The 23,641-nt window shown below is 33.2% G+C and overlaps 1 protein-coding gene across 1 annotated transcript in view; it reads right to left on the minus strand.

Annotated features, from left to right (window-relative positions):
• Positions 1–3,684: 3,684 nt before the first annotated feature.
• LOC148618899 (ATP-dependent RNA helicase with zinc finger domain-like) overlaps positions 3,685–23,641 on the minus strand; it is a 33,459-nt gene continuing 13,502 nt past the window's right edge. The window contains exons 8-23 of the mRNA XM_088578251.1: positions 23,419–23,526; positions 21,254–21,430; positions 20,265–20,464; positions 19,425–19,601; positions 18,929–19,154; positions 18,351–18,461; positions 17,053–17,177; positions 16,485–16,694; positions 15,642–15,898; positions 14,634–14,752; positions 14,070–14,363; positions 13,211–13,318; positions 11,535–11,610; positions 9,718–9,907; positions 9,197–9,470; positions 3,685–8,335 (exon numbers count right to left, since the gene is read on the minus strand). Of these exons, the coding sequence (XP_088434377.1) occupies positions 6,926–8,335; positions 9,197–9,470; positions 9,718–9,907; positions 11,535–11,610; positions 13,211–13,318; positions 14,070–14,363; positions 14,634–14,752; positions 15,642–15,898; positions 16,485–16,694; positions 17,053–17,177; positions 18,351–18,461; positions 18,929–19,154; positions 19,425–19,601; positions 20,265–20,464; positions 21,254–21,430; positions 23,419–23,526 (4,062 nt within the window). The 3' untranslated portion in view covers positions 3,685–6,925. The remainder of the gene's footprint in view (positions 8,336–9,196; positions 9,471–9,717; positions 9,908–11,534; positions 11,611–13,210; positions 13,319–14,069; positions 14,364–14,633; positions 14,753–15,641; positions 15,899–16,484; positions 16,695–17,052; positions 17,178–18,350; positions 18,462–18,928; positions 19,155–19,424; positions 19,602–20,264; positions 20,465–21,253; positions 21,431–23,418; positions 23,527–23,641) is intronic.

A 23,641-nucleotide genomic window follows, 5' to 3' on the forward strand; every position in this document is an offset into this window, starting at 1 on the left:
GTATTTAGCATTGTCAGTCTATAGGTGACCAAAGTGGTACCACATCTTAAAATATCTGAATTTCTGGCCCGATTTGATTTTTTCATTGGATTTCGGTTAGTATTTGAATATTTCAGGGACCAAAAAACGTAACATTCTGGAAGACTGTATTTTAAAGATTAATGAATTATTTTGCAGATTGTTCTTTACAAAGGCTTTAAGTAGTGTGCTAGCAAATTTACTCTGTCAATAACCGTTTTGAGATAATGGGAAACAAAGTGATCAATGGAAGTCCCCTGCAAGCAAATTATTGTGAAAAAATGTATCTTAAATTGCAAGTCATTATGTTTAAGTGTGTCCTCACTTGCCCCAAAAGAACAGAGTTCATTTGGCTTTGGTCGTATCATGCTGCTCTCGGCGAAATTTTTCACTTTATATCTTGCTAAATATAAACATGCCGTGTGTTGAATCTTGTTGTTCTGACCCCATTTGTACTGAAGATGTCTGTTGTGTTTGAAATCTATTCCTATATTCAATTGTAATATTTAAAAAAAACACATTAATTGTTCGAAAGTGTTAAAACCGTACATGCTGTCATACTGTTTTGAAATGATAAACAGATTTATTTTCTGTGAAGAAGCAGTAGTTGCCTTGTATGCAGAACAAAACAACAGCGAGTAAACATAGAAAATTTGAAATATTTTTATGCAATAGGTTGTATCTAAAAGTTTCGGCTTTAATTAATGCATTATTAACTTGGATTTCATTTAGTATTGGCTTCTTTGCATCAGTATCTTAGTATTTTTTTTTTATATTTATTTAGAACAAGCTAGCATATTGGTGGCAACATTTGATTACTACTGATATGATATATTACAGTAGCTCTTTCAAAGAAGTTTTGGGTAATACACCAATCAAAACCGATCTCATTATCATATCATTTATAAGTATCAATGTTAGAATTTTGTTGTGAAATACATCATTGTAATTATTTATATGTGATACATACAATACTTAGTGTTGTGACGACGATTATATTTATAAAAAAAAACAATAAAACTGAATCATATAAAATGACATTTACTACTTAGTCGTTTAGAGTCATGTTAATAAACTATGGTCATTTATTGTATATTTATGAACAGTGCTCACTTATTTGAGGTTCACCATCACGAATGAGTTAAGGAAGAAAAACTTCACATATCACTATTACAATTTTTAAAAAAAAATTATATTTAAGTATTTTTAAGTATTAGATGAACAAAGTTGAATGCCTCCAATTTCAGTGTATGGCATAATTTCTAACAGGTCAATTTTCTATGTATTTCTATGTCGAAGTTATGTACTTTTTGCACACAAAAAAATCATTTATTGAAATTTAAACGTATTCGCCCATAAAGATTGCGAGGACTCCGACAAGATGTCAAAGGAACAGTTAACAAATATTTTGGAATGAAATACCAAATTTCCCTGCCAGTGTATTTTTTTAATAAAAGGCTTCTCCAATCGCAGCATAATACGACCACAGCCATTTGAACTGTGTTTACTTAGGGCGAGTGAGAACAGTTAGGGACTTACAGTTCATTGTGGACACAACAACTCAGATACCATTTGCATAATAATTTGAAATTCATTTAAGTACAGAGTCCTGCTTCACGATGCATTCATGGATCACTTTGCACCTTAAATCTCAAAAAGAGTAAATGATTGAGTGAATTTGCTAAGCATAATTCTTAATGCTTTTGCATTTAGGCAGGGATTTTATAAGGAATCCAACAAAAATAAATTCAAAATTGCATCAAAAATAAAAAAAAAGTCCACTTTTGGGGTGTGGCCGCCTTTGGCCACTTATAAGTCGAAACCGTAAGAGATATCTGAAATCTGATTGAAGATGCAGGCAAGAATTGTCGTGATAAATCTTATTTAAAAAAAAAATCAATATCAGACCAGAATTAAACTATTATACATTGCCTCTAACGGGACTAATACCCACGCAGCCAGTTGAACCATGTACAGTTGGGGGCCAATGTTGACACACGATTGATATTAGATACAATTTTTATGGTTGACTAAGCATTTTTTACACACAAATTTGCTGCCATTTCTAATATACAAAACTCCAAACCATCCATCCTGTTCCAAAAGCAACAAGCTCCGCCTAATATCGACTCGCGCCACTTCATTTCGTGAAAAATGATCAGAACTTCAATAAAAATTTAATTTTTGTAGCAAATATAGTATCAGCATACAGGAAAATGATTCCGGAATCGAGCTTGGTTGGTGTGACGTGCACGATTTTAACTTGGAAGTAGCTAGAAGCGGTTGAAGGGCGGTACTCCGCGGTACCGCTGAATATCCAACTTTTTGTATGGCACATCGTTCTGGCCCAATCAGACATTTCAATATCCAAATAAAAAAAAAGGAGGGTTGCAGGGTCTGAGGAAATTCGGACGAACAAACCATATTCCTGACAGTATGAACATCTCATTATGGTAATTTAATACCCCATTAAGTTCTATACTAACATTCCTGCAAGCTGATTAGAAGTTACGGACAACACAAGAGACCCAAGTTAAGCTGAAAGACGCCTCAGTTCAAACAGCCTTCACTTCTACAAATTTTGCCCAAACATAAATTCCTGAAAATATGCACATCCCAATATGGTAAGCTAATACCTCATTAAGTTTCATAAAAATCCTGAAAGTTGTTAAGGAGTTGCGGACAACGCATAAACCAAGTTTTGCTAAAAAATGTCCCAGTTCACCAGTCGTCATTTCTAACATAAATTTCTGATAGTATGCACACCTCCACGTGGCTATATAACATTCCAAGAAGTTTCATAACAATACTGCAAGCTAGTAAGAACATAGTACGGACAGACAGACAGTATGAAACCTATATACCCCAAAATCTTAAAAAGTTTATTTTCTAAGGTGTGGCCCACCTTGGCCACCATAGACTGACAATGCCAAATGTTTATTATTCTTATAACTTTTAAATCAGAAACAAAGTTTAAAACATCAATTTTAAGTAAACACCTATTTTACCCATTATTGCAGAATGGTAGGGACCACTGGCCCGAACAGTTTACTTAATTCTTATCATCAGGAGACGGAAACATTAGCAATTATTGATATCTATCGAAAATGATCAATGTTCTACATTTCAGACCACTATCGGGTTTTGTTCCATCAATATAAAGCTACATACCAAATTTAAAATCAATTCAATTAGTAGCCGAGATATTGAAGACGGAATGGCAGAAGGTGATTCAACACCAACCAAGGAAAGTATCAATATACTCCAGAAAGTAAACAGCTATAACACCAACCTGTGTAAGTATCATTACACTCCAGAAAGTAAACAGCTATAACACCAACCCGTGTTAGTATCATTACACTCCAGAAACTGAACAGCTGTAACACCAACCGGTGTTAGTATCATTACACTCCAGAAAGTAAACAGCTGTAACACCAACCTGCCTGTGTAAGCATCATTACACTCCAGTATATGTTTATTAGACAAACAACTCTTTAATAAGAACAAAAATCAGGAAAGGTGGGGAAACAACACTGATAACTTTGCAAAATATAAAACTTCACCTCGTTCTAGTTTTACCGAATATGACCACATTTCGATACAGAATCTCGACCCAAAAAAGACAATAATTTCTTGTTTGCAGTAGGAGATATAAAAGTCAAAACATCTGTGCCAACTACATTTAATTGCTAGTGATTACAAAGAGTATAACTTACATACTATAGCTTAAGAGTCTAAAACTTTAGTGTAACAGTCAGGACATTTTCTCTAATACCACTGCTAACTTCATTTCATGTGTTGGCCCTTCAGTATATAAAGGTAATCAGAACAAAATAATGAAACTGGCAACTGAAGCTGTACCATCAGAACTGTTAACAAGCTGCCTTCGCTTTGTTTACTGCAAATAATTTAATTGTTTTAGCTAGAAATTTCTCCTATTCAATCTTATGCTCACTTAAACAGTACAGCTTCATACTTCTTAAAATAATGAAAAATAATGAATATGTTGCAAAGATGTTAACAAATTTGTACACCATTTGTGAAAAAACTGAACACTCCACAACTTAGAACTTGCATAACTTACATGCAAATCCAAATGTTTCTATCAAATTTGATTATGAAAGTGCTTGATAATACTCAATACACACAAAAAAATACTGAAGGTCCAAATCATACACTTTTAGCATGATATAGAATTAGCAGACGCATAAGGAAAATGGCCGCCACACCGTACTTCTGAAGTAATAAATTGCATGCAACGTCCTTTAAACACAATATCAAAATGTACAAAAGGGGGAGAAATAAAAACACCTCTTCCATCCTATGTAACATGGTAACACGAAAAAATATAAATACACAAGCCACAAACGCAATAAAAACACAAACTTTAGTTAGTACATTCGGGAATAATCTCAAACAAGTTACTGTACCTTATGTAAAGCTTAATTACTGGAAAACATAGATATATAAATAGTGAAGCCTCAGATTAACTCAATATAGATGATCAACTTCAATAGATTTGTAAGATTAAGTTCATGGTCGACATTTCATACCAGCTCTTAACATCTCTTCTAGAAATCAACATAAATGTTAACTACATTTTTGTCCAGTTTCAAACAAAAATTGATTCCTGATAGTCCATTGTTTTAAAGGTGTTACAGTAAAATAACAAAGTACTACATGTATGACTATGTAATCACAGATCGATAAGGACACAAGGAAACATATTATTTAGTGTCACTTATCATCATTGGTATACTGATCTCAGGGGGAATAACTGGAAATACTATGTCAGTCTTTTAATACAAAGTGACTACTTATCTGAAGTTAGTTTGAATCACATGAGGTGTCTGAAAACGGACTTTTTGGAGATAATTTAACATGTACATGTGCCTTTTTTTATTTCTAGTCCGCATGGGTAATGGACCAATCACCTGAATTATTTAAAATAACTTATAGCCGTAAAAGTGTTTTTTTTTCATATTCAAGTAGAAAATTATTGAAACAATACATTATATGGACCCAAAAGCAGTAAATTTATGAAAATACCCATTGAAAGAAGCATTTTTACAGCACTCCATTTTATAGACAATATAATACAGATATACACTATAGCACTGATCTTGAAGAATGTTAATTTGTTTTAGTATTAGCACTGAATAGGGTAAAAACAGATTAAAAGCATAGAAAAACAGGTGTCCAATGCAGATGGACTTCAGCATCTGAACACAATATGAGCTTGTCTTCATTCAGGTCTTTCCTACATTAAGCATATCATCTACATTCTAAGAAGTCATATTAATAGCTAACTCAGTTAACTTAGAAAAAACAATGGTGACATAGCTTTAATAATTTAAAAAAAAAATTAAGTATCTTTTAAATTTCAAATTTCCCACACCAATGGCTTTAAATAATGACCACCCAATAAAGGTTTTCCCAGAAAGACAATTGTTTTGTGATGGACAAGTGAATTTCTCTTAACATATTAGTCACCCTCTATTAACAGCTACAAGAAATGAATCTGGTATCAGAGCAACAGGTACTGCTGGCTCCTCACCAATAAGTTTGTACAGTATGCAGTACCTAAAATTCTTGTCAAAAATATATATATAAAAAAAAAAAAAACAAAAAACAGGATATTTTACTACTTACTCATTTTAAAAATATAACAAGGCGTCCTTCCAGCTGTACCAAAAGAGATCTGGGTGTTACACCTTGGGATATACCATATAATAAAGATGATAAAATAAGGATTTAATAGAAGATCTCTCTAGGCATCTAGTGTAATAGACAGTTTATCCTATACAGTACAAATTGATAAACATATTACAAAGGCTTCACACAGTTCTATATCAAGGGTTGGTTAATTTTATGCACCAAAATTAGGGTCATAGGTTCAATGTTTTTCAAGTAATAAAACTTCCAAGGTTTTTATAAGGGTAACATAAATCATAATGAACCAAATTAAAAAATGAGACATTAAAATCATTTGAGGTCCTAACAAAACCTCAGAAATAAATATCCTTGAAATTACTAAACCCATTTCATTGATTATTAATTAATTCATTATACTGATTCAACTACTGTAAAAGTACCTTAATTCGTGGATACCAATTTTCGTGGATCAGGGAAGAAACGCAAGTCCATGGATTCTTAAATTCGTGGTTTTGAAGTTTTTAGTATACACAATAATGGGAATCTCCTATTTGATGGGAACCAAATTACGCGATTTGCCCTACCCACGAAAAGCACAAAAATTGGTACCCCATGAACAATGGTACTTTCACTGTACATCAAAACAAAACAATTCTACCTACTGAACAAGGTGACTTATCTGTTCTCTCCTTATACAGTACCATCAATTCTCTAAACATCATTATTTAGCTTAACAGGCATAGACTCATATTTAAATAATTCAGTTTTTCATTTGCTCAGTACATCATAAATATAAAAACTACAACTAATACAATCAAACAAAGGAGCATTTGGTATAGTTCACATACAGTGCTCACTAAGCTACATTGATATTGGAAAAAATAGTGATTATAGTGTTCTTGTCCTATTCTACAACATATCAATATCTTATCACGGTTATACAATATTAGAAGAAAAATATCTAACTCTGCTAGAAAAATAATTTTTTCATCATGTTGCTAGTCAAAGGCATTTAACAACAAAAGAGTTTTGAATAATGAGGATATTCGTAATATTATCTCAAGAAATAAAATATATCTTTTTAAAACAATGTCAGTAATAATTAGTTTCATTTCATTTGCTGCCAATGGTCATCTTGAGAAAATGTAAATGAATATTCACATTACCAAAACCATAAACAATTTCTGTTTCATAACAATATGCAATGCATGAATATATAAGCTCTGCCTTCAATTGCTTTTCAGAAACTACTTCAGGAGAAGTATTTGTAAGTTCTCTGATTTTCTGATGTAGAATTGATCGTCAAATTCTTAAGGATTCCAAGTGGATCTGTGTCCACTTCTGCTCCCGGTGTAGTAAATCCAGCCGGGGTGTGAGGTGTCTGTGGCTCCAGATTGTCTATATCTGCACTCCCTGAAGGCAAACGTCGGCGAACAACTCTAGCATATGTTGGTCTGCCATCACTGCTCTCAGAAGAACTGGTTGAAAGTGATTCAGTGGATTCTGCTATTTCCTGCTGTGTTGGTATTTTCAGAAAAAGCCGACCAGGTGCTGATCCAGTTGCATTTTCAGGAGATCGTGAAATAGATTTAGGTATAGGTATTGGATTTGTAGAGTTGTCAGACTTGTCTTCACCTTCTTCATCAATCATTTTAACCAAATTTTTAATTTCTGTTGGTGTTTTCATGTCTTCACTGAACTGCCTACTAAATCCTGTACCAGTCGATATTTTCAAAGAGGACTTATGCTGTGCCATTGTTCTCTCCTCTGAATAACGAGTTGGTGTGTGAGTTTCCCTCTTGGATTCATATGTGGTTGTAACTGTTGATGAATGAATGGTTGCCTCTTGTCTGCGTTGAGCAGAGGCAATTACACGACCTAAAGGGCTCTGAGCAGAAGAACGAGCCCGCTCCCGTGTATCTATTGAAACTGCCATATAATCTAATTCTCCATGAACTTCTGCTTTTTGCCCAGTTTCTAAAGGAGAGTCTGTATCCCTTGGTGTGCTTGACCTTGAATTCCCAGTTGGTGTTCTTGACCTCTGACCCAATAAATGAACTGGTACATGTTTAGCATTAGGCAGAAAGTGAATAGGTTGGCCTGCTATAGTTGAGCTTGGTGAAGAACTAGGTGTGATATGTTGTCCCTGTGCTGCTGGAGACAATGACCTTGAATCTCGCCCTTCATCTGAGTTCCGACTACCATCTTCACTTCCATGAGATGGTGGGGAGTGTTGGAAAGGAACAAAATTAGCAGCAGCTGGGTAAGGATGCTGGGGATACAATGAATAGGGGGTCCTATGCATTGCAGCGATTCGTGGATCTTCCTGAACTAAATAGTAAGGCATCCCATATTGATATGCAGGATGAATTGCTGGGTAATAACCAGGTAGCTGAGCCCTAGGGACAGGGTACATCATTGTTCTTGGTCTGCCACCTTTTTTTCCACCAACAGGTGATTCTCTTCCACTTTTCTCTTTGTCAGCTATTTTTGTGGCTCTGACTGGGACTGGTATTCGTGGGTTAACTCCCCTCTGATGATGAACTTTGCCGCCTTGCATACGACCACCTCCTACATACTGATGTGGCATTAGACCTCTGTAACTGATAACAGGTGGATAATAACCTGGGTGATACTGGAGAGGCATGTAAGGATGTACAGCCTGAAATATAGTCAACATACATTCAGTATGGCTTTATGAAAATACTATTTTCATGTACATTAATAACTTAGACTTTCCTGCCTAACTCTTTTTGATTATCTCCCCTTTCAGGAATTTTATAATTATTCTAATAATTATTACTGAAGTATCTTCCTTCATGCAAATCTGTAGATCTTCCTAACCTAAAAACTTCATCAAAAGCAATTAAGCAGTTGAAGAGCTGTGCTTATAAGATGTCAACATGTAAAGATGATGATTGATTGAACATTTGCAGTTCAAGCACATCTGCACATGATGCCTAACCGGCCTACAAAATTATTTTAAATAAGTCCTCAATATAGAGAGGAGATGAGGAATCACTGACAGATTGTTTATACAACAAATATTTCAGTTCTGAAATATAGTCAACATACATTCAGTATGGCTTTATGAAAATACTATTTTCATGTACATTAATAACTTAGACTTTCCTGCCTAACTCTTTTTGATTATCTCCCCTTTCAGGAATTTTATAATTATTCTAATAATTATTACTGAAGTATCTTCCTTCATGCAAATCTGTAGATCTTCCTAACCTAAAAACTTCATCAAAAGCAATTAAGCAGTTGAAGAGCTGTGCTTATAAGATGTCAACATGTAAAGATGATGATTGATTGAACATTTGCAGTTCAAGCACATCTGCACATGATGCCTAACCGGCCTACAAAATTATTTTAAATAAGTCCTCAATATAGAGAGGAGATGAGGAATCACTGACAGATTGTTTATACAACAAATATTTCAGTTCTGTCAGAAAATAAACACATGTACTAATTAAGTCTGATCATACCACACTGTCACTCTATTTGTTATACAATTTACCTGTGCAGGTAATGGCATCCCAGGATACATCATTCTATGTCCCATTAAGTAGAAAGGTGTTTGGTTGACTTGGGCGTACTGTGGTGGTATCATCTGATGTTCGCCATGCTGTGGGTGATACAACCTGTTAGGTACAAATTCTGGAGCAAGGGGATTCAACACATATGTTTTCCTCCTCTCAGCAGCTTCTATCTGAGCCTTAAAGGCATCCCATGGCATTCCATAAAAACTATCATTTTCTTTACACTGCTCTAAGTAACACTCCCACACTTTTCTGAAAATAAAAAAGTTAATTTTTAAATGACTCTATTGAAGTTCAGTTTTGAACTTGTATACATTGTATAGAAACCAGAAAGATGATTATTTTGTCCCTTCTTGAATTTCCAACTGGTTCAGAAATTTCCACTAAATCAATCCAAAGTTGACACTTGAGATTTTTTTTAAAGTAAATGTAGTGACAAAAGATTAAATATTTTCCATAGAAGTTTTCTAGTGATGAAAGTCATCTAGACATAACATACCTGCACTTTCCTACGAGACAGAGTGATAATGGATCTCCTACAACAATAACCAATGACTGAGCTCTAGTCAGAGCTGTGTTCAGCAACTTGACATTAGACAGGAAGCCATAATCCATGTAATCTTCTTGTGAGGTATCACATGTATGTCTAGTTCTAACGGTGCTCAATATCACAACTCGAAACTGTTTACCTAACCACAGAATATTATAAATCAACAATTAATGTTTGTTTGCTGGGGTTTAACGTCCGAGCAGCAATATTCCAGCTATATTCAGACGATTAATGAATGAAGACAATAGACTCAATTGCCTTCAGTTGACAGTATCATTTATTATGCTATAGACTTTCTTCTTCATAATAATAATGCACCAACCATGTACAAAAATTGGCTTTGGGCTGTTTCATTAAGATATAAGTTTTTAAATTTGTACATGCATGGTTGTCAAAACTGTTGGTAATTTTTTTTTGAAATATATAGACTTTATTGAAATTGTTTCTATGGGCAAGTCCCCTGAAAAAAGTGCCTTCCACTTATGCCTTATATGCTTTAACGGAACAGTTCTATAGCAAGGATTTGAAAATAGAGGGGTGCAGGGAAGAGGGCACTTTAACGTGTAGTATGTTTTTTTTTTCAACAAAAAAATGGACATAGATTTTGTATGTATGTGTTAAGTCAGTAATTTGTATTCTTATTGTTTACCTGCCATCTTTTGAAAATGAAGGTCACATCATAATTTGCAAACTGAGTAAATTTGACTGCATGATTAATATATGCATGACACCTTAATTGTATTGAAAGACCTTTCTCAGACGACCAAGTGCTTTTAGAAAACAGAGACATCTTATATAACAAATACTTGTACATATAGAGGTGAATAAGCTAAAAATATATTACTGAAGGCTTAATTTCCCCTATGAAAGAGTTAAGAATTCAGTTTCAAAATGACCTGGTTGTTGTGTGGACATAATTTGTCATCGCCATCCACTGATGGTTGTGATAAGTGATTCTTTACATTTCTGACATACCATGAGGTGAAATGTTGCATGAAATGTTACAAATATTCAATATTGCTCCAATTAAATATCAAAATCTTACATAAGTAGAAGGAATATTATTTCCTATAACTATTGCAATTACAACTTATGGAAAATGTCCTTTACTGTTGAAGATATAGAAAATTTACAAAATATTGAAATTATAAGGAAGGTACCTGACATTTTGAATAAACAAACATTTGCAACATGCAATTGTTTACACCAGTAGTTTTACAAAATTTAGACCTGTTAACTTGAAAATATTTGTAAAATTAATTGTGCAGTAGAAATTAATTATTAGCCAATGATTGGCTGTCCATAAAATTGTTAGAGATCTTATCGGGATTCATATTCTACTTGTCAATAATATCCAATAACCCTGGTCAGCTGATTGAACACCGATAATTACCTGAGCTTTACCTGAGGGTTAATTACGACAGAATGTATTTAATGAAGGTGACACTTCTTAATTGGCTTGGGGTAATTTATTAACAAGAGTGGAAATCTTAAAGAGCTTCAGATAATTGTAAATGGACAATAAGGGGTTACTCAATAGGGACAGAGGGGCGCAGGTGTGATAATGGCAGGGTGTGGCGCCCTCCATTTTGCCCTAGCTAGGACACTGTGTATAGATATGTATGCAACAATAAATCTAACACTAACTTCTACATGGGATTGTTGTCTCCCCCCACATATTCATCATATTCATTCTCCCTATATTCAAATTGTTCTTCAATGTAGGAATAAACATTGGTATGAAAATACATGTATAAATGACTTACCCTGTACATTATAAATTCTTTCTACATTCACATTAAATAATCTTCTTTTCCTTAATTCTGAACGTATTCTATACACCTAAAAATACAGTTGATGTTTAATACATAGAAATAGATGTAAATAAGTTCAAGTAACTTGACTGGAAAAAAGTATATGTTCTATAAAGTATAAATATATTATATTTCTATTAATATTATACATATAATGAACACTTTAAAAAGAATACCAATACATGTATAATTTAGTGTAACAACTACAAAAGTATTGTCTTTAAACACTCCTATCTACTCATCTGAAACCAAACATTATTTTATTTCAAAATCAATACTAACTGAAAAACTGTACATGATTAAAAAAAAATTCTGACCACAGCTGTTAAAAGATCTACAGCAGGTGTAGATCTTGTACAAGTTCTCAATCAAGTCCAACAAATGGAAAATGTGTTAACAAACTAGATAAGATTTTTAATGTAATAACATAAAACAAAAAACTTGCACAAAGAGCAATAACTCCAACATGGCTCAACAGATTTTCATAAAAATTTAACATCAGATAGATTTCATCATGTTAAACACTTTCACCCCGTCAGAATTTGGTTAAACCTAACTATTTTGGAGATATACGAGGAAATTTCTGCCGGAAAAAACTGCTGTCTGACCCTATGTTCTATTTTTAGTAACGGTGGTCATGTTATTCAATGGATCAAAAATTTCCACATCAGTTGTAGGTATACTACCCTAGGAACTTTCATACCAAGCTTGGTTCTAATTGGTCCAGTAGTGTCAGAGGAGAAGAGTTTTGAAACTTCTTAACAATGACAATAGACACCAAACACAAAGTGATGGCAATAACTCACATGGCCATTCAGGCCAGGTGAGCTAAAAAAGGGAGTGATTTTGTGGTTCAAACTTTAAACTAGAACATGTATTCATTATATTCACTTGAAATAACTTCCTGCTCTTTCCACTTGTTATCATATTTGAATGAAAAAAGAACATTGGTTTAAAGTTAAGGATGGGAAAATATACTTGTAATATTTAAGTACTCAGTCAGGATAAACTTGAGCACTAAGATGCGACAAATGGTGAAAAACATTATTTTATGCTGGGATGAGGTATTTTTGTACCTTTCATAAACCAAATTAAAAAAAAAGATGACATCACTTGATATCTTCATGGAAAACATACAAATTATTGCAGCATGGCCCTTGGCATGTACAGCAATTTTTCTTTTTTGTGTCAACTAAGAAAGGAATAATAGATCATCGTTTCTTAAAATTATCTTTCATAACAGCAATTATTTATGTGTACATGTACCAAATAAGAAACCTGCCAGAAACAAAAAATACAAAAACAAAAAAAAAACATCTGAGAGTATTGCATGGCAAAACAAAGCCCTGTACTGGAAGAAATTTCTATGGAAGAGAACAGAATGCAAATTCATTCAAAATTTGTTCACAAAAAAGTGAAGAAAACTTCATTAATTTGAATAGTGCCAAAAATTCAATCAACCAGAACAAAATTCTAACTTGATTTGTAACTTGCCATGGTAAAATCAAATGAATACCTCCAAAATGACAAAAAAGTGTAAATACTGATTTGCTGGACAGAGTGCAAAGCTGAAGTCGCCTTCAGTGAGTCAATGTTAGGGGACTAAAAAAAACTGTAACTGTGCCTACCTGATCAGCATAGTGACAAAGAACACCAATACCTCCATCACTTATGTCCCCAAACTCTTCTGGCCAGTTCTTCTCCAAATCTACAACTCTATCTATCACCTCATATATCTGTCAAATATACATGAACCAATTGTCAAGAAAAAAATTCATACACTGAGACTGAAGGAAATATTGGCTCTTATCATACTTCACTGAAAATGTAGCTCTAACCCACTGAAATTTTGTAAGTATTTTTTTCTTTGGATTTAACATAACTTTTTTGTACCTTACCTTGTAAAGCAATTTATTTTTCTTCATGTTTTCAGACTAACAATAATCTAGTCTAAGACAGAAAAGATCATTAGATGGGTTGACTGTTGTTTAACAACCTATGGCAGATATTTCATGCATTTTAAGACCAGAATGATTGACCAACTGAACAGATCCTGCTTTGTACTAGTAGGACATTTATTGTGCTAGCTCACAGAAGGAATAGCCCACAGGTATGCATGAGAACCCACATTAATCTGACTCTGAGCCAACCAGTCATCCCTCTATTCCCTTGAATACCGCATTCTTGGTGGAGACAGTGACTACCAATTTTTAGTCCTGGTGTACCGCAGCTGGGGATCAGACACACATCTTCCCACAGTGGAGGTGTGCATGCAACCCTGAGACCACCAAGGCAGTAGTGGAGATGAGCATACAACCATGAGACCATGAAGGCAGCAGTGGAGGCGAGCATGCAACCATGAGACCACCAAGGCAGCAGTGGAGGTTAGTATGCAACCCTGAGACCACCAAGTCAGTTAAAAGAGAATACAGATCACAGATGAGTACAACTTGTACTTTCTTTAAAGTAAATAATAATATACCTCACCTCAGACACATTATAAAAGCCTGTTGCATTCTGATGCTGTACATCTTCTCCTCGAACAGTGAAAAATGTCAAGGGGTGGTATTTGGGATGAGGTGGCTGGTTTCCCTTGGCCTCTAGCAGATGGTCATAGAACAGGTCTGATGTAAAGTCGATGATTTCACTGTGTGATCTGTAATTCTCACACAACATCATACTACAGGGACACTTGTCAGGATACAGGTCATACAAACGTTCTAACAATGATCGATCAAAGCCTTGCTGCTTACCAAAATCAGAGTAAATTTCTGGACTCATCTAAAATTATTCAATATTTCTAAAATTAGCTTTTCACCATTTTATTTAGCATTCTTTTAAATAAGATTTTGTTCACTTATGTATGTTCATCAAACAAAATTTTGCATGAGTGTGAAATGAAATGGTGTTTTTTAACATAATTAAATTTATTGCTATCATGATTTTAAAAATTGACAGGAAAATGCAGCATTCATATCAAAGAAATATGAAATTGGCTCTAAATTGCTATTTTTCACAAATCCTTTTTACAATAATAAAATTGTATAGTACCTGCATATGATCTCCACATAATATGATTTTAGTGTCCTGTCCTGCCAAAGATAATGGTATCAGACATTCAGCTTCTAATGCCTGTGCTGCTTCATCGACAATTATATGGGAAAATGTATCTGTAAACACCATAAAGATTATTACGTAGTCAGTGGTATTCAACTAAGAAAATATGACTGGGTCCTTCAGATTTTACTTCTTTTTTTATTGCTCTGAAAGTGATGAGTGTGCTTTCACATTATTCATGGACAGAAAGGAAAAGGTAGTTTTTTAATTATTTATTCATATGGTAATAAAAAGGGGTTATGAAGCACAACAAAGAGAGATAATGGAAGCCTGAGAATCTATATATTACTTCTAATGAGCCTGGCATCAAATTTCACAAAAAGTTGGAAATGTGAAGTTGATCGTAAGCAATGACTTCAAATTGTGACATCATAACTTACGACCAGTTTCACACTTATGACTTTTAAATTAACACCTGGGGTTTAACTTTCTAACTGAGTATAATAGGTAATTCTCTAGATTTTAATTAAAAAAACTAATTACATGAATACAAGAATTTAACTCATTACATCAACTCTGACATGTTTTGGTACCAGATTTTACCATCATTTTACTCTGATATTAAATATTAAACAATTTCTAATCTAATATGTGAAGAATTAGCCAAAAATATCAAAATATTTGTGAATTAAAATTTCTGCAACACAGTTTTTTAAAATGTTTATCATATGTTATTTTCTTGTATAGTACATGTATGTATGTGTAGTACATGTATGTATGTCACACTTCAAAATTCTAGCAGAATTTGTTTTGGGAAACAGTAACTTTAAATTCATGTATATATCACTCTCAATTATAATGATGTAAATTTATACAATACAAACTTGTGTCTGAAGTTATACCTTGCATTTATCATTGTAACTTGATGTTATGATGTGACTTGAATTATTGGTACAGAAAAAATGCCCATTTCCACACACTAAATATTTTCCAATATGTTACCTCTGGGTAAATCTAGGTCACATAGATATCTAGCTGTACTAAGTGTAGTAATAATGATTCTGTGTTTCTCTACATCTTCTCTCAGTGGCATCCTAAAGTTAGCTTGACCAGACATCTCCAGGGGGCAGTATTGTAGCACTACATCAGGAACAGTTTGTTTCCAACGGTGACGATAATATATACGTAAAGGAACAGCTTTTAAATTGCCTTCTTTAACAAGTGGATGAATAAATTCTTTAATATATAAGTCAGCAGCACTAGAATAGAAAAGAAAAACTTCTGACTGTCAGAAAGTATTAACTTTGAATAAAGAAATATTTCACAGTAATAATGATTGTATGTTTTAAAATCATAAATACTTGGAATTTTGAATTACTAAATTGGAAGTTTTAGGATATCATTTATATAAAAGAATGCTTTCTTAAAACCTTCTTCTATGAAACAAGCTTGTTACTTGTTCAAGTATAATATTTACTTCAAATCTATTTACAAGATATTTGATAAAAACTGGTAGCATACACCTGGCTGATTTGTCAATCCTACTACATGTATAATGACTTGTTTACCTGTTTCTCTAATAATAAATAACTTTGATGTAATACATTATATTCATCCATAGTAAACTTAATTTTAGCAATTCTCCATACTTTATATGGATGATTTCAATCCTGAAATTTTGAAAAAAATCTAAATAAATCACTGAGAATCTTTAAAGGCAATTAGTGTATAATAACAAATTTAAAATTGTATAAGAGTCAAAGAAGCTTGTAACATTATCATTCTTTATAAAACCGTACAAACTAAAAGAGAAAATAACTTCATTATCTTTTAAAACTAAAGTACCTATTAGAATGAGTACATATTAGTATTCGTGATGAGTCATCTTCGAGAGCTTGAACGGCAGCCTGCGCCAGAGTATAAGTTTTTCCAGTTCCATATGGGCCAACAAGTAACAGAGGAGGTAAGCGGTTTTCCCGACCAGCAGTTATACCACACACAACCTCTTTCTGTTTACGATTCAACCTTGAACTCACTAACTCACAAAAATCTTTACTGTAAATAAATGTCAAATTTGATCATTTGCTGTCTAATAATTAACAAGAAAACTTATAACTACAGTTTATTCTTCGTCTCATAAATAATTGGTTGCAGCCCTTACTTTTTCAGTTTAAAAGTTCTTACATAACATGGTCACTCACTACAATGCTGATAAATCTCAGTTAACTTTTTATTTTCACAAACAGCACCTGATGTTCAATGTTAAACAGAATGGCTTATATTGTCTTTATTGAAGTCACAATACCAAAACTTACAGTGTTCTTTTTTTTTTTCAAAAGGAAATTAAAATTTCTCCTCAGTAAATTTATGTCTAACGTACAGATTAGTAATGCCTACGTGTTAATAAACTTACTCTCTGTCTGACCAGAATTCTGTGGGTATTTTTTCTGACGGAGGAAATACAAGGTCAAGGGTTGATATACCATCTATTGCAGCATGCATCTCACACTTAGATAACCTGTTCATCTGGAACTGGATCTGAGAATAACAAGGGATATCAAAGGTCAAACAAAAGGACAAAATAATATGTAAATAACTTGATCTGTCATTACTGTAACTTACATTAATTTTGACAGATTCTGTCAGATCTACATTATTCTTGGATTCAATTTTTACTGGTTTGGAAAGGTTGAGATTTTTCCATGATTTAAAAACCAATTTAAGGGTACTACAACTGTATTATTAATGGTCATAATGAAATCATAGTGCCTTTAACTATGTTTGCACAACATTACAATGTTTCTTTTTTATTCTTGTGTTCAGTCTGCCCATCTCTACCTACTCAGTATAATATTGAAGGGAAATACCACTTTAGTATTAAGTTAGGCTTTTATGAAAAATCATACCTATGTAACCAAAAATAAATAACCTTTAATGCTGTATATGCTTTTGTACAATGCTCAAGGCTATGCAAAATTCAAAATCTTTGAGATATATGTAAATAGCCATCTGGCAAAACTCTTCTATCTAAAGGATGGTGTTGATCATATGCAAACTTTATCGATATTTACTGATAGCTTCCAAAATAGCTCATGCCATCACTAAGTTGGTTTGGTACTGATACAAGAACTGCATAGTAATATGTAAACAAAGAATTATTCTGTAAATATTTCTACAATCATGTTTATCTTATCACCAAAACATGCTGTCTTGTCAAGCTTATGATTGCACAAATGATATAAGAGAAATATTTAAACAGTTTTTGACTGGCAACATGAACACTCCTTGGAATTAGCCATTAGATTTCCTTCACGTCTCCAAAATACTAGTCTTCTAGCTGCAAATACCATTGTTTGTCAATATTTTCTTACATTTGCTTACATGTTGTGCCTCACTCTCTTCTGTGAATATGAGCTTCCTTCTGACATCATAATCAAATATCTATTTACTTTAAATTTACAAAACAATTTTGTGACGTCACAGCTCAACCAATCATGGTGGTACCCATAGGCACAGGAAATTCTATTTCAAATTCCCTTATTACAAAATCGCAATTAGTTAAGAAAAGGAAATTATATTTTTCAATTCAATTTTCATGAACATTTAACAGATTAGTTTTGATATTCATGACTTGCGTAACAACATAGTCTTCTCCTTTAAATACCTACAGTTTCAGGTATAAAGAGAAATAGTACATGTATCAAGACTAACCTCCACTTCTATTGTATCATCACTGGTCAATCCTAATTCAGACACACACTTCCTGGACAGTCTTATAAATATGAAGTCTTTCCCTTTATCTTCCACAATCACTTCATACACCTGTAAATAAAGAAAAAAAACTACCTCACTGAAGAGAGTATGTAAATGTAATTAAATCTTGTCTTAAATTCTACCAATATTATACAAGATACTTTATTAATGGTAACAATAACTATATAAAATACAATGTCATAAAATCAGAGATATAGTTCACTACTTGAAAAATGTAAGACCATGACAGTTCAGAGCACTACAAAGAATATCCTATACATATAATCATTCATATCTATAATTATATCAACTGAATTTATGAAGGTGGGTAAATAGAAAGTTTCATTCCATATTTTTTTCTAATAAGTAAGTTAATTAGGCATAAGAAGTTTCTAATGAAATAAAGTAAACACCAAATTTTATTAGAATCCTTAAATATACAATTTTTTGTCGATATTGAAAATCTTATATATTGTTCTTTAGACACATCAATAGACGGTAATCATTCAACCATGGATACTTCTTTGTTAACCTACTTTTCTCAGTTCTCCTGGTGGTACTGGGGCAGTGGTCACATGACCTAACCAGGCAACTTGTGAATTCATTATCAGTCTGCCGCATACAGAGTCCTCACATAAACTCTCCTTCAGTTGTAGACGAGCAAACAGTTCCCCATCATGTGCATACTTGGCTCCGCCAACTATTGCACCAGGTACTAACATAAACTTGTCAGTCACCTGAATTTCAGTTTGAACGTTGTATCTGGAAATTAGAACATTTACTAAGGAGTGAGAAACAATATAACTGCTTTATCAAATGGAAGATACACAGAATACTTAGAAAAAAAGAAATAAAACAAATAGTGAAGCATTCAGTGCAGTTTATAAAGCTTAAGTAAGGGAAACTGTTGGTTAAAAAACTATGCCATTTCACTCCCTACATAGCAAGCTTACTGACCAGTACAATATCTTGCTAGGTTATCCAACTGAGCTCTTAGATCATTACTTTGCTATGTTTCAAGTTGATACATACCTTGCTATGTTTTCAAGTTGAGCCCATTCCTCGATATACAACATCTCATGCATCCAGATCCTATATGTTTCTTTGGTAGCCGAATGCATCAGATGTTCTTCAATTCTGAACTTTTCACTGTCAGGCAAACAGTATTTAGCCAACAATTTTTTTTCATTTTCAGTGTATTCATTAGGTCTACAAAATAAAAACAAGACTGTTGAATTATATATGGAGGTCAATCAGTTGAATTTGACCCATACAAAAAATAGGACTAAATATCAGAGAAAAAAATACCAAAGCATCATAGTGGGATAATTCAAGTACCTCTTAATCCAGAAATTATAGCCTGCCTGAACATGAACGCAGGAAACAAAGACGATTGACATATAAAATGTAGCAAACCATATAAAATAGAATACACATAAAAACTAAAGATAAGGAAAACAAGTCGTCACACAAAAAATTAAACTCTAGCAATATGAACTATGACAAAATGACTTAGAACTGACATAAGGCTTGCTGGACTTTCTCAGGTACAATATTGACAAAACAAAATTCCAAACAAATGTCCATTATTTTTTCTGGTGATAAAATAACATGAAGATAGTAAAACCAAGAATAATTTCTAACACAACTGGATAAGAAAACTTCTCATTTTAACCAAAATCACTGAATTTTTCATAAATCAATACATCCATTTGACAGAAAAACATAATAAGAACAGACCAACAAAGAGACGGACAGACAGGGTGATATCTACATAACCCCTTAATTTAATTTGAAGGGGGTACAATAATAAGCTACCACAATTTGTTTATGTTACAGTAAATTCTATTCACCATCACATACAAATCTTACTTGTTCTCATATTCAATAAGTTGAACATTTTCAGTAGTCCATCTGCCTTGGTCTGTAAGCTGGAGCCCCTTAGTTAACTTCTCTGTATCTGTTATGGGGGCTGATTCTATCTGCATTTCTCGACTCAACAATGGCTCCATACCAAAATCAAATACCAAGGTCTGACGAAACGTTCCATATATATCTGTCTTAAATATTACCTAAAAGGATAAAAATATAATGGCCAATGATATCAAAATACACTAAAAGAATGTTTGAATGTGTAGTTTAAAAATTAATAACAAAAGTTTTTGATGAAATAATCCTGTGGTCTATAACTGTAAGTATCAACCTAGTTATGTATTCTTGCAGAACAATGGAAAACATTGTTCAGTTCAATCTCACTACAGATTTTCCACTAAACATTTTCTGTAAAGCAGACTGTCATTGTTTATGTCTATTCCATAATGTAAATATTAAGAAATCTTTTTCTCTGGCTGATTTAAGAGATAACAAATCATCACTTTTACATGCATTTTTTTTATTTGCATCATGCCTTCTTTTTCCAGCACTCTGCTACCCTCATTATGAATTACCAGTAAGTAATTTGGTCAAATCAAACTTACAGTTTTGAACTTATTTTTTCAAAGAATTAATCAAGTATTTCTATCAAGTGGCCCCTTTATTACCTTTATCACATTCACATTTGGGGTAGAAGCTGTTTATTGCAGATAATAAAAATATATTGTCTCATGTTAAGGTGGGATGACACATATATCTCTTATAATGGCTGAATTATGCAAAAAAGCCAAAAAATCACCATGCCTTCACAAATTTCTCGGGAAAGCACACATGATACAGACTTTTAAAGATAAACTAAGTTTAAACTAAGTTCAAACATGTACCAGGCATCCCATTTCTAAATTTCAATTTTTATCAAATCTAATAAAATTTGTATCTGTTAAATGTTTTTCAGTTTCATTAATCTCCTAAATTATTGGGGACATTACCTTTATCCTATAGACATGCTCTGCTGCAGCCTTGTTATAGTCAGGACTAACCCATTCCTGACAATTATTCTCTATATTCTGATATTTCTGAGTTTTCTTTGGTCCCACAGAAACACTGGCAATGTAAAAGTAGATCCTATTGGTATCATCTAATAAGGTCACTCTGTGAAGGGGTATCTGAAAAAATATATAAATGTGACAACTGTGATAGTACAAAGGTCACACCGTGAAAGGGTATCTAAAAAAATATAAATGTGACAACTGTGATAGTACAAAGGTCACACCGTGAAGGGGTATCTGAAAAAAATATAAATGTGACAACTGTGATAGTACAAAGGTCACACCATGAAGGGGTATCTAAAAAAAATATAAATGTGACAACTCTGATAGTACAAAGGTCACACTGTGTAGGGGTATCTGAAAAAAAATATATAAATGTGACAACTCTGATAGTACAAAGGTCACACTGTGTAGGGGTATCTGAAAAAAAATATAAATGTGACAACTCTGATAGTACAAAGGTCACACTGTAGGGGTATCTGAAAAAAAATATATAAATGTGACAACTGTGATAGTACAAAGGTCACACTGTGTAGGAGTATCTGAAAAAAAATATAAATGAGATATTTCTGATAGAATAAAGGTCACTCTGTGAAGGGGTATCTGAAAAAAACTAGAAGTCCAGTTTATCACAGGAGCCCCCATCTCATTTGTTAGTAGTGATTTTTTTTTGTAAATCAAATGTGTCTGTAAGACACTAATGATGCCCCCGCTCCGTAGATTTGCCAAATTATTTTTGTATGAAGACATGGTTTGCAGATTCAGAAATCCTTCCAAGACTTGTGTTGCTCATGATCTGGGGATCCATTTGGGGATCAGAAATTCCTAAATATATGCATATCTACATATTGTATCCTGGCCACATAGTGTCATGAAATTCTGTTTGGTAGAGTCAGACTAGATGTGATGAGAAAAAAACCATCATTATGTGTAGAAACGTCCTGCAAAAATATTTTAGATGTAGTTCAAAAACTACAGAAAGAGATAGCCATACAAGCCATATAGCCCTATTTTTGACGAAAATAGTTAAGTCTAACTTTCAGCAATTTCCGTAATATTTCACGAAAATCAAAATCCTTTGACCCTGAACACTTTTATCATGTGTAGAAATATTCTGTAAAATATTTTAGATGTAGTTCAAAAACTGAAGGAGGAGATAGCCGGACAAGCCATATAGCCCTATTTCTGAGTGTTTGTTTTGTTTGTTTGTTGGGGTTTAACGCCCGAGCAGCAATATTTCAGCTATATTCAGACGATAATGACTACGTGTAAAATCACCAACTTCCATAATATTTCACGAAAATCAAAATCCTTTGGCCCTGCACACCTTCATCATGTGTAGAAATATCCTGTAAAATATTTTAGATGTAGTTCAAAAACTGTACGAGAAGATAGCCGGACAAGCCATGATCTATATATTTCTGAGTAAAATGACTAAGTGTAACTATCACCAATTTCGATAACATTTCACGAAAATCAAAATCCTTTGGCACTGCACATCTTCATCATGTGTAGAAATATCCTGTAAAATATTTTAGAAGTAGTTCAAAAACTGTACGAGGAGATAGCAGGACAAGCCATGATTATGGGCAATCCAGACGGATGGACAGCACGACAGACGGAGCGACAGACAGATGGACGGACAGGAGTAAATTAATATGCCCTGACAGTTTGTCACAGGGGCATAAAAAGAACTATAGATTTGACTAGTCTATAAATACAAAGTGTTAAAAAAAACACCAATAAGAAATATTTTAACTAAAGCTGGATGTACATAAAAACATTATAACAACCAGACCAAGTTGGACTCTTATCATTTATTGAATGCTGAAATCTTCTTTGAATATGCATTATTTGTAAATTAAAAGAGAGAAAATTTATGTTTTTTTAACTTTTTGTTCCAAAATTTAAGGATTTAGACAGGAAAATGATTTAAACACTTTAAATTGTTTTTAAGAGATCAACAACAATCACATTTATATTGGGCATATTGTAAAATACCAAACCAAAAACTCTAAATCATAGGTTTATAAAATTGGTAAATGCTGCAATTTTAAATAGACATTCTTAAAAACAAACATCCTATCTGATGTCACTAGACTTACCTTACTGGTTAAAGTGAAGGTCCATGCATTGGTACATTTCTTGGAGGTCATGCTAACTTTAAGGTCAGAGTTCAAATGTATTTTAGCATATTCAACATTCTGTACCATCTGTAAACAAAATCATTTTATTGTCATGAAGAATTTAGATACCAATCTATCATTGGGCCAGAAAAAAGAAAACCAGTTAAAGGTTAGAGGTTACCCAACCTACCTTTTTTTCCAC

Source organism: Perna viridis, chromosome 4 (genome assembly GCF_037379345.1).
Source record: "Perna viridis isolate PV_CMFRI_1.1 ecotype Kerala chromosome 4, ASM3737934v1, whole genome shotgun sequence".
NCBI lineage: Eukaryota > Metazoa > Mollusca > Bivalvia > Mytilida > Mytilidae > Perna > Perna viridis.